A 12558-nucleotide genomic window follows, 5' to 3' on the forward strand; every position below is an offset into this window, starting at 1 on the left:
AGCACTGAGGAGCCCCTCTAAAAAGCTGCTTCCTCCGACAAAGAAAACTGCTGCAGTCCTGCCACTGCCACATGTCTACAAGCCCTTGTCACATAACATGACATACGGGTGTCTCACTCCAAGAGGTCCCCTGGCTGCATTTGTAAAGACAAATATACACACAGGGACAAACACCTTTGGGAATGGCTCAGTTGTGCAGCTCCAGGTCAGTGATATAGCTTTTCTGTTTGGTACTAGGGTTTAGACTGGCAGGAGATCTACGGAGAGGCAGCTCTGACTGATGTGGGCTCTGTGTAAAGCATGCTCTGCTTTCGCAGCCATAGTGTGTTTAACGCCACTTGCTGGAACAATGTAAGCAAGTTTAGCAAGGATATTTGGCAGGACAGATGGAAAGTGCTGGAGAAAAGCTATTTAATTCTGCACAAAGAATGTAGGAAAGTTCATTTACAAATCCGGATAAAAGAACACACACTAGCATGATACCCTTTAGAAGCTGCAAATTAGGCATTCATATATCAAAGCATTTGTTGCTTGTGTACACAATGCTTATACTTTACTGCCACTTTACTTTGACTGAAGTTAAAACAGAACAAATGAGACCAAAATAAAGCATATCAAGTAAATGCACCTAAAAATTAACAAACTGAAAAAGCAACACTGACTCTGCAGAAGTTCTCGTCTTGCAAAGAGTAACAATAATAACAACAACATTTATGAAAAAAAAAAAAAAAGTAGGAGACATCCATGTTAGATAGTCAGGGAAAGAAAATGGACTAGAACTGACTCTCCATTCTCTTTTGAAGCTCAGAGATTTGAGAATAGGCTGTAATGAACCTGTAGTTAAGATGAGCTATAAAAATCATGAGTCGAGACAGGACAGAAGCAACCAAGAAAGAGTGGCGAAACACTCAACAGCAAACACACTTTCAGAATGGCAAAAATAATAAAAATTATCACCAAGTGATCTGTGAATTGGTGTAAGACTCCTCTGCTAGGTCACAGCCTCACCTTGCTCCCATATCAGAATAAAACTAGCAAATGACCAGTTTTCATTAAGTGCATTATAATTTGGGCTCTCAGTTAAGGCATTGTTTACAGCATCAGCACCAGAGCTAAGAGAGAAACCAGCTGGAAGCATGTGGACAAACTGGTGATGAATCCACTCACTAGAAAAGAGCTGCCTCAGCTTTAAACCCTACCCCTCCCTGCAGATGTGCCCGCCAGCCGACTGCTGGGCCAGTTTTGCCTGGAGCAGTGTCTGTCTGTCGAGGCACTGCGTACCCATGCATGATCACAGTCAGCCCTGCTGCAACCCAGGGGTCCTGTAACGGAGAGGAAGAAAGAACAAAGGCAACCAGCCACTTCCACAAGCATGTGCCTTTTGCCATTAAATTCCAAATCAGCGTTTCCGCATTGGAGTGATTCAAATATACAGCTCTCATTCCTCCTCTCCAGGTCTAAAATCCTCATTGCTATTCATATGACACAAAGAATAGCACTTATTTCAGGCAAGCTAAACACCAGCCAGTTCTGTAGGTGACTTTCTGCTCCCTTCTTTCTATGCACAGGCACCCCCATTAAAGCTTCAAACTTCCCGTGGCCTGAGGACAGTCACTTTTTCTGAAACTCAGGACTTGCCCGACTCCCCTCTCAACAGCTAGGGACTGTCCCTGCACAGCTACAAGAACATGATAGGTACCAACAGTGAGAAATCATCTACCTGTAGAAGGTAAAGGAGTGCTGGAGCAAACAACGTGAGAGGGTAGAGCGACTGGTATGTTGCTAAGGCGAGGAACACAGCGCTGAGGAAGGCACTACCTGCAAAGAAAACAAAAAAATGTTCATTTGTAAGGAACATTTAATATAACAGCCTCACAGGCAGGAAGCCCAAATGGGAAAAAATGCATAACCCTCTGCAGGGACTTTACAAATATCAGAACACCACTTAAAGGTGGTTTTAGCAGAATGTGTCCTGGAGAGTGTCCTTTTCTTAACTACATTTTGAATGAAGAATGACTCATACCAAGGTGATTGTCCCACAAGAAAGAACCCCTGACCAATTTATATGTCCTATCATTCACAGACAAAAAGAGATTCATGTAATTCAGTCTATATATAGACCATACTGGCTGCTGTTTGTGCACGGGAATGCATTCACTGAAGTCATATCTGCATGAAACAGCCATTTTACTCATACTGGGCACGCTGGATAACATCATCACCAGAATGTGTCGGGGCCCTCAGCAAAGCTCTGTGAAAGACAGCAAGGGAAAGTGTGCAGCTGAAGGAATGAAGTGGCATTAGTGCTACTTTATAGATACCCAAACTGAGGCATAGAAAGGATTAGCACAGCTCTTCCAAGTGGTCTTAAAAACATGAATGCCTTTATTGAGGAAGCTTTGAGGTCTCTCCGGCTGAGCTAAGCACCGAGTACTCGCATTGCCCAACTACCAACACCAGAAATGAAGTCCAAAAGGTTCCAGGTTAAACAATAAAAACACAAGCACCCAGTGCAGTAGGCTGATTGTAGCTTTCAGTTGTACGTCACTTCATGGAAGTCACCTGTAAAAATACAGCTTAGACAGCAAGAATCCTGACTTGGATCATTGCATTAATTGTCAGCCTACTGACACTGAACACTCAGTAAGCTCCTCTCTGCTCCCACCTTTTCAAAGAAAAAATATGGGGTTACCTGGTGATGAGCCTTCTCCATTCTCTAGCTAAACTCTCCTAGACAGAAACCTCCCTATCCTCTGTTTTACTGAGTGTTCAGTTCTGCACGGATCTAAAGAATTGGTGCCCAGAAATCATAGTCATAATCTGATATCCTCTCTCTGCCCACTTTAAAACCTGGAGGCTGCCACACTCCCAAGCAGGGAGAAAACACGGGGCACAGCCACTACTACAGTTTTGACTATGATTGAGCTATTTGTCTTATGGTATCAGTGAACAGTTAAAAATCAGTTTAACTAAACTGACCACACTCATTGGCTTTTGCAAATGCTTTTAAATCAAAACCTCTCCAGACTCATTTAAGCATTAACTGGACGAAAACTTTCTTTTGGAAACACTAATAAAACCAACCAATAGCATCTCTCTTTGCAACATCTGGGTCTGGGCACTGCTGGAGACAAGAGATCAGACTGACCTTTCCTCTCACTCAGCAAAGAACTCCTAAAACTTATGTGACTAGTACAAGTCAGTAAGCTAAAAGACCTTAGCACTGGTGAATCATGAAAGAAACAGAAACCTGTGGCATTATGCACAAAATAGATGATGACAGAATAGCTGTTTCATTCATTCAGCTGTGCCGGTATGGGTCTTTGGTTACTGTTTCTGCTTCCCCAAAACTCAATTAGCTAATTTCAAACCACAGTTACAACTGTGAGTAAAAGCCAAATAATAGCTGCAGGCAACTCTTGCTTTTGAATAGAAGTTCAAAGATACACTTTGAAAATAAATTGTGTACAACCCTTTACGTGCATATGCACATACAAAAGAGAGAGCAGCAGAGCATTACGTCCTACACACAAACACGCATTTCTTCATTAACAGAAAACTATTCAAAGCCATCCAGGAAAAGGAGTCAGTTTTTAGAGATTAAACTCCCAGTAACATGAGATGAGAGCAAGTGCTGACTTGACTATAAAGTCTCTTGATCTCCTGAGATTTCAGGCAGAACTCTGACCTTGCTCCAGACCCCGTTTCTGCTGTGTTTCACTGAGATCTTTGTAACAGTTTGTAAATTTCCACCTTGACTTAATTTCTGCTCATTTTCTAATCTTTACAGAAAGATATAAGGAACCATTTATTCTTCAATGAGTTACCTTTTATTGTAGCTAAAATGAAGAATGCAATGACGGTATTGTTGATGGCACAGGTGGACTTTGCCACACAAGACATCACGGTGTAGGGGTTTAACAGATAGCTGAAAAAGAGCAATGCTGGAGTTACACTCATGCCATTCAAAGGCGATACCATCTGATTAAAGAGACTTTCAAAGGAAAACCACATACAATTTGCCATTTCTTTCTGTTTATTTACATTTGATGGGATCCTCTCATCCTCAAATTAATTCAGTTCTTTAGTCTGGAGCAAAAACCAGATCCATGGATTGCAGCCTTGGACACAGTGGCCACAGGGAGCACACTGGAGAAAAGGAGATGGTTGGGAAGGTGTTGAAAATGCAAGTTCTATCCTAGAAAATGCCTACCAAAAATGTTCTGTGCTTTACAGAAACATTGTGCATTTGTTCAGTCAGACCTAGGAATATTGGGCTCAAAGTAAACTCTTTCTGCTACTCACATCTACTGACACTGGGAAAGTAATAAAAATAAGATGATAGCAAGATGGAAACAAATCCTGAGACATCAGCAGAGTTTCCCCCAACCCAATTGCACCTGCATGCTCCTGCTATGGCAGAGCAATCGTTTCTGTTCACCACAACATGATCTGAGCACAAAACCTGCCAGCTATGAAAATCTGTCCTATTTAATTGGAATTATGGAAAGACAGCAAACTCTGAACACCTTTACCTTCCAGAACGCAGCCACACATTAGTTAGTACGGATGTCAGCTGCTTTTGGAAATGAGAATCACATTAACCTCAAAAGCACAGCAAATTGTCTGGAAGGATTACCAATACAATAAGTAAGATAATGTATCGATCAGCCTTGCTAATAACTAAATCAGTCAGAGCGAGTAGACAGGGCTGATGAGTTCCTAATCATCTCTCTACATAAACATTTTTCCCATTTCTCCCAGTCCCAGTTTGGTTTTTTTCTGTGTTTCCAGAGAGAGAGTCTGCAGCAGGACAGGCACAACTCAATGCCAACTTTGCTGTAGTAACACGCAACAATGTTAAATACAAAACAGTCTGCAATTTACAGACTCTACCTTTGTACCCCTGGAGAACTCACCACTTTACAAAAGTCATACAAAAATAAGAAAAAATAACAATTTATCTAATAGAAAACTCTCTCTGACACAGAATGAGTCAGATAACAATTCATTCACGCCAAAATCCAAATTAAAAAATAATTGTTTGACATTAAGTACCTTACTTGTGTATTATTTAATTGAAGCTTTTTGAGATAAAAAAAAGTTTAGTATACAGAGGAACACCAAGACATGACACTATTAAGATGACAACCTGAAAATATCTTTGAATTATTCTAAGCAATTCTGGAATATTCAAATTGTGATATTCAGAAAACATTTTGTTCAACTGTTAAAAAACTCTCCTAACTTTTCTGAAAAGACACCTGAGACATTTGGGAGGCATAAAATCAATTTTGATGACATACCATAGAGGCAAAATAAATGGGAATGTGATCTGTGCAGACACAACATTCTTCCTACCAAATTAATGACCTTATGATGCTGTTGAGCCTGTCCTAGAAGGCCTGAGTGAATTTTCTTGTTGGCAAAAACATTTTGGGAAAGCATCTGCTTTCCACTTTCAAACCAAGTATTCAGAGTTGGGGGGATTTTTATGTATAATAAGAATTTCAGAATTTCTGGGGAACAAACAAAATAACCTTCAACAAATGCTGAAGCCGCAGATCAGAGAAATAAAACCCAAAGGGAGCTGAGGAACCAAAGCAGCCCACTGGAGCCTGTAAGAAGTAATACTTACAATAGTGCTACCTTGAGGGGGATGTAGTGCATTTCCATGGGCGTCCGGATGAGTTCAGCCACATCTGGAGCATATTTATCCAGTTCTATGAGGAGCTTTTGCTTTTTGAACTGAACAAGGGAGAAAGACCAAAGATTGTCAGATTAGGAAAGTCGTTATTTCTTATTACACAGGATTTCCAGTACATGGAACAGTATATACGGGCCCCAGGTGTGAGCCAAAACTCATGTTATGTGAGGTGCTGTATGAACAGAACAAAACCCCCCTCTCTATTCCCAAATAGAACCATAGAAGGTTTAGGTTGGAAGCGACCTTAAAGACCATCTAGTTCCCCCCCCCTGCCCTGGGCAGGGACACCTCCCACCAGCCCGGGTTGCTCCAAGCCCTGTCCAACCTGGCCTTGAACACCTCCAGGGATGGGGCAGCCACAGCTTCTCGGGGCAACCTGCGCCAGGGGCTCACCACCCTTAGAGGAAAACATTTCTTCCTAATATCTCCCCTCTTCCAGTTTGAAACCATTCCCCCTTGTCCTATCACTACATGCCCTTGTAAAATGTCCCTCCCCAGCTCTCCTGGAGCCCCTTTATGGACTGGAAGGGGCTATATGGTCTCTGGAGCCTTCTCTTCCCCAGGCTGAACCCCCCCAACTCTCCCAGCCTGTCCTCCCAGCAGAGGGGCTCCAGCCCTCGCAGCATCTCCGTGCCCTCCTCTGGCCCCGCTCCAACAGCTCCATGTGGTTCCTCTGCTGGGGGCTCCAGAGCTGGACGCAGTACTCCAGGTGGGGTCCCACCAGAGCAGAGTAGAGGGGCAGAATCACCTCCCTAATACTTAACAACTGAAGTGGAAGGCATGAGAAAGCAGATAATCTCTACTTATTTGAACTTCCTTAATTACCTGTGTCTCACTCTTCACGCAGCTGACAGTGAATTCACCACACTAAAGTTTAATACTTTCAATCTTCCTAAAGCTTGTCTGGAGATCAAATGAAAAGCTGATTTTATAAATTCACTGTTCAACACAGAAACCCCTAAGAAACCAAGTCACAGAAGTATGAAGTCTTTGTTGCTTTGAAGATGGATATATCTATGCCAAATCTCCTCTAGGGACACAAGATCTCTCTCTTTAATCTATCTTGTTCTATGATGCTCTCTATGGAGACAAAAGAGAAATCTAAATTATGAACCTACTGAATTATGTCATGGTAAGACAGGAGAGAGATGCTGGCAATAAATTCTCAACAAGCAAAGTAACCCACACACAGGATTTTTACAGGTCTGCAGTTCTATCATGAGTTATTTCTCCAACCTCAAAGTCAGAGCACAAGGAGCAAGTATGTAGCTGGGTGGAAGATCACACAGATGCTGTAGAAAATGCAGTCTCCCTGTTCATGTTGATACTGAATCACTGTCCCTCTAGGATCGCAGAGAGCACAGCATTGCTTACACAAAATATTCTTTGAGCTGCTTATGAAAAAGAGCTGGGATGAATCACTCAGCTCAAAATACATGTACTTATACTCTGAAGGAAACAAGTAATATTTGGTATCATACTTTCACCTTGCTCAGTAGAATGACCTCAGCATCCTTGGAAGGTTTGTTCCTTCCTTTACATATTTCCAGTCTGTGTTTTAACTCATGCCATGTGCAAACACAAACCATGTTCAGGGTAAAACATTCCAGGCTCTAGCTACAAAACAACAGAAGATTGTAGCAGCAGCAGAGGTGAGAAAAGGAAGTGCTGCAATCTTGCCGAAAGTCTTGCCAAACCCATAGTCCAGTAATTAAATTCTGCGTACTGCAAACTGCCACAACAACTGAAGGTGGGTTTTCAGTACATGTTCTAAAATCTCACATCCCATCTTGTGTACCATGACCCTAGACTTATTTGTGTTTCATTGGCTACTGCACTCTCACAAATTTCTCAAATTCTTTACACTCCTTTTGCATTAAAGACTCTACACTGCTGTAATCATCATTCAAGTGCAGTATGATAGCTACGGACAGTAATTTGTTTCATACCGTAATACTGCCACAACAAAACTTAGAATTCCCTGCTGTTTACCATATCCAGTCCCCATCTTTATTGACCATCCAGATATGATCAGTTTTACTGCAATAAGGACCGGTTGATACTGCATCCTCTGGCATGAGTTTTCTTTGGTACAAGATATTTATTTATACTTGCTGGGAGAAGAGGATCAGCAACACTGCCGTGTCAGCTTACCACAACTTTGTTGAAGTCCTGAATGGCCAAGTAAAGGGCAACAGCAGTTAGCACATCCGTTATCTAAAAAACCAAGGCATAGACAGACTGTAAGCAAAATAAACAAATGGAGAAGAAGCTATTGGACAGTACTGCAATGCTGAATGTGGACTCTGATCTGACTCAGCTCATGAGAAGAAAAAACAAGTTTTAAAAACACTAGATTGCTGATTTGTACACTGTGATCAAACACCACCACTTAACCTTGAAGCCATGAGCTGTACCAAAGACATTAATATTTACAAAACAAGAGAATGGGGAATTAAGGGGAAAGAAGCATGCAAGGGTAATAGAATTACTGGTCTAATTGGAGCACACACCAACACTGGGGCAGTGCCCAGCTGGCTAAACCCACCATGTGGCTGTCCATAAATCCAGCATGACAGTGCCTTGAGCCGCCCCAAGCTTGAACAATCGGCAAAGGTACGGCACAGATGGCTGTTAGCTCTGCATGAGACCTGCCCAGCAGGGGTGCGGGGAGAGAGGCTCCACCAGGTGGCATGTGCAGCCAGCTATACGATTTCTGTCCTTCCGAATTAAGCAGAACTTGGAGAACACTTTACAAGAGACATTTGGAGGACTAACCCATTTGTGCTTTCTTTGCAGGCCTGGGGTTTGGCAGCAGGCTTCAGTGAGAAACACTGCAGTGTAGGGATTGGGCTGAGGGGGGGCAAAATATTCTGACCTGTAAAAGGTAACCTTTGAAATTTGAAACCAAATGCCAACTTCTGTCCCTCTGTGGGCACACTCATCTAACCAAGAACTCACAAAAAAGAAGGAATACATACAACAAGGGAAAAGCCCAAACATGGGTTTGTACAGCCAAAGCTGTCTTTCTAATTCAGCTGTGAGCTCAGCAGGCATCTGAACTTCAGGGAGGCTGCAGGTACCTGATTCTTGCAGGACTAAAAGGAAAGTCATAGTCAGCACTTAGCAGAACAGGACCTTTCAAGAGGACCCTTCCAGGAACACTTACCATGAACACCAATTCAGCATATTCAATCAAGAAGTGAAAGAGATATATTATCAGCGGAGTCTAAAAGAGAACAGCAGGGAAACCCATGTCAAATACTGTCCAGATAAAACAGCTGACAATTTGATGAGAAAAATGAAGTAGAGATGAGACGACTCACTCATGAGATAAGTGATTATGAAAGGTAATTTTCCTTAGCGCCTTCAATAGCCCTGTTACTTCAGAGCAAAGTGGTTAATCAAAGCACACATATTGGTCTTTTCCCTTCCATAGTTCTCAATGAACTTTGTAAAAGACACCATAAACTTTGAAAATTATATTCTATTCCAACTTTTCAATTCTATTAGTACAGCGGTAGAGTTACAATAGAGAGCATATAAGGAACAGCTTTAGAAAATAACTTTTTCTAGAGAATCTATTTTTTCAGGTTGTTTGCAGGTACTTTGGAAAATATTTCCTACACAACTGGTTTCACTGTTTAGCCTGTTGTTTAGATGAGTCTTTTATAAAGCAAAAAGAAGAAAGCATGTAAAAAACATAAAGCAGTAGGACTACAGTCTTACCATCCTCTTACTCTCGCAGTTTTTCCCTTCTAGGGTAAGAGGAAGAGCATGTTTCTGAATTATTCCTTTAACAAAAAAGCTTAATCTGGACATACTATATTTACATAGTGTAAATTCAGTCTTCACTGTGAGAAAATATATTTCTTTTGAAAGACTTTTAAAATAATGTGATGGTATAAATAAGCATGGGAAAATATTTCACAGCCTGTGAGGAAATTATCTTTAAAGAAGAATATATGGAAGAGAAACAAGTTTTCAGAGGTATACAAAGTATCTGCCGCACCCCTAGGTGACACTACGTATGAGTGTACCTTCATATCAGTAAGACCACTCAAGGGCACAAAACCCCACAGGCACCTAAGTGTTTGGAGGAACCAGGTGTTTTCAAGATGAGGAACAGATGTACTGCATGCTTGTGCTAATGTTAATATTTCTGCAAATGCAGAAACTCAAGATGCTGCTATGCAGTCAAATTGTGTTCAGACTCACAAAGACACTTTCTCTCCCTGTTCTGGCTTCTGCTGACAGAAACAGCTGGATGTGAACAGAATATTTTACTTACTACGGATTTCCCGTCTCAGACTCTCCTTACACAGTAACAAATATTGTGATGTCTATCATCTGCACAGCAACGAGTTATTCAGTGATGAACTGCATTTTCTCACTGCGCCAGTCACTACATATACAAGTATTGCACAGACAACTACATGACTCCAAGTTCTCTGAAGTCTTTGGGACAAGACAGGTGCCTGGCCTTTGCCAGTCCATGAGCAGTAAGACTAAGAAACTTGAATACCACATTTAAAATGAAGCATGCATACCAACCTCATGAAAAATAGCTCCAGAATATGGCGAGACCCCTAAATCCAGCAGAGCTAATCCTTCGACCACTGAAACACACAAACACCTTCATTAGAATCCTGTAATGTGGGAAGAGAAAAATCTCAGGATGGTAAAACTATAGTTTTTAAAACATCCGCACTCATGACAATCTCACATTGAATGGCCATCTGAATAGGTGACACAAAATCTCACAAAGCCAACAACCAGCTAGAATTGATTGTTTTCTTACATGCAAATTTCTTTACTAGCTGAATGGTCAGTTGTAATCTATTTATTTGTTTCAGCTAAAAATGTTATAGCTGAAGCATTTTGCACTTAACTATACATAAATCACATGCATTTTATTTACTGCTTTTGAGTCACTTATTATGTGATAAACAGTATCTATGCTGGAGAAATACTTAATTCTAAGAAGACAAATCACAACATAATACAGAATTTGAACTATTTTGCCTAATTAGATGTAGAGAGACCTGAAACGTCCAAAATCACAATAAAAGAGCAGAAATTAATACACGTTACTGGGCAAAGCTAAAAGCTTTATCCATTGTTGAAACTTCCTGACATTTTGCAGCCTTAATTCAGATCCTTTGCAATCGTGTAATTACAGCTTGCACTGCAATGCATGCACATGTTTCGCCATAGGATCTCCACCTTACTGAGCACAAAAGTTCCCTGGGGACTGAGCAGCGTATGCAGGGAAAGAAGCTATGGGAAACAGGTCCATTTGTTCAGAGGGAAGTGAGGCAGGAGACTGCAGGAAGCAACAAGAGGATCCCAGTTCGGTGATATGCTGGAGAAGTGGATTCTGTCTCAGCCACAAAGTACTCATATGATGACAGCCCAGACTTTTCAAGGTGATGCTAATTGTGCTCCTTACTCTCTAGATGCCTACCTTGACGCTCTAAGGTAAGATTTAGAAAGTATCCATTGCTGAAAGGGAATTTTTGGGGCCTGTATTTTGAAATTATGAAATGTGAAGTGCTAGATAGACATTGTGGAGCGGGGGGCCTCAGGCCACCAACTGCATTCATGCTTTTGAACTTTATTACTCTGTGCCACCATCCTCCACTCAAAAACTGCAAATAATTTTACTTTCATAATAACTGGATACTATTTTCCCAAAGGGCTGACTTTAAAATAAATTAAGGTTCCTAATGGGCTCAGATGCAACAGAGATGAATGCCACCGCAAAGCCTTGATTAAACTGTACCTCAGTCTTCATAAGAGAATTTGAATCATGGTAACAACATGTGGGGCCACAAACTGAACAAGGAAAATGAAACGTGTAAAGCTCTGAGGAAAGTGGGAGCCATGCGGTCGTGTTCACACCACCAGACAGTGCTTGTGCAGTTACAGCATAAGGAAAGCGATTCAATCAAAGCTCCTGAAACTACATATTCACTGCCAGATTTTGTCATTCTTCCATTTTACGGACACCCGTGACACGATCCGTCTGTACCAGTACAAGCAGGCCAACTGCACACGACGGCTAAACCCCCCATCCTCCCGCCCTCGGTCCCGCGTCTCCCCCGTCCCCCCGCAGCTGCCGAACCCTCTCTCTTCCCTCGGGGCCAACCCCCACCCACCATTTCATGCCGCTTTCGCTCGGGGTCGGCAGAGGAGGGGCCCGTCCCCAGCCCCGGGATTGCGGCCCGGCCCTCTCCCCGCGGGGCCGTGCCCGGGAACAGGCCCCCGCCCGCGTGCAGCCGCGCTCCCGGCCCCCGGGATCCCCAGCCCCGGGGGGCCGCCGCCCCCGGTCCCCTCACCGCCACCCCCGCGGGCTTCGGCCTATTCAGCCGCGGGGGGAGCGGTGCCGCGGCCCGGGCCCGCCGGGCCTCACCTCGCTTCCAGGCGTTCAACGGGGACGCCACCTCGACCCGCTCGGAGATGAAAGCGGCGAGGCTGGAGCGGTAGAGCGCGGCCCGGACCGTCACGGCCACCAGGACCACCAGCACCAAGGGAGCCGCCATCCTCGCGGGCTGACACCGGCTGCCGCCGCCTGTAGTTCCCGGGCGGCGCCGGAGACCGCGGCCCCAATGTAGCGCCCCGGCCGGGAAGACTACATATCCCAGGAGGCGCCGCGCCGCCCCGCCGCTTCCCGACACCGCTTGCGCACTACGGCGAGCGCGCTGGGGCGAACTTAGCCGGAGCGCGAAGGCGTTGGGCTCCTTCCCCCGGCTCGCCGGGCGAGGGCGGGAGCGGGCGGGCCGGGGAGGCCGGGGCCGGTGGGAGCGGGGCTTGGGTCACCCGCTTTGCCGGCGCTGCAGGGCGGGTGT

The 12558-nt window shown here is 43.8% G+C and overlaps 1 protein-coding gene across 1 annotated transcript in view; it reads right to left on the reverse strand.

The window, feature by feature from the left end:
- Positions 1-12252, reverse strand: part of PIGU (phosphatidylinositol glycan anchor biosynthesis, class U) — a 23199-nt gene extending 10947 nt beyond the window's left edge. Inside the window, exons 1-7 of the mRNA XM_009886328.1 lie at positions 12123-12252; positions 10262-10326; positions 8877-8936; positions 7862-7924; positions 5639-5748; positions 3828-3928; positions 1721-1818 (exon numbers count right to left, since the gene is read on the reverse strand). Of these exons, the coding sequence (XP_009884630.1) occupies positions 1721-1818; positions 3828-3928; positions 5639-5748; positions 7862-7924; positions 8877-8936; positions 10262-10326; positions 12123-12252 (627 nt within the window). The remainder of the gene's footprint in view (positions 1-1720; positions 1819-3827; positions 3929-5638; positions 5749-7861; positions 7925-8876; positions 8937-10261; positions 10327-12122) is intronic.
- Positions 12253-12558: the final 306 nt, after the last annotated feature.

Source organism: Charadrius vociferus, unplaced genomic scaffold, assembly GCF_000708025.1.
Source record: "Charadrius vociferus isolate BGI_N301 unplaced genomic scaffold, ASM70802v2 scaffold225, whole genome shotgun sequence".
Classification (NCBI taxonomy): Eukaryota; Metazoa; Chordata; class Aves; order Charadriiformes; family Charadriidae; genus Charadrius; species Charadrius vociferus.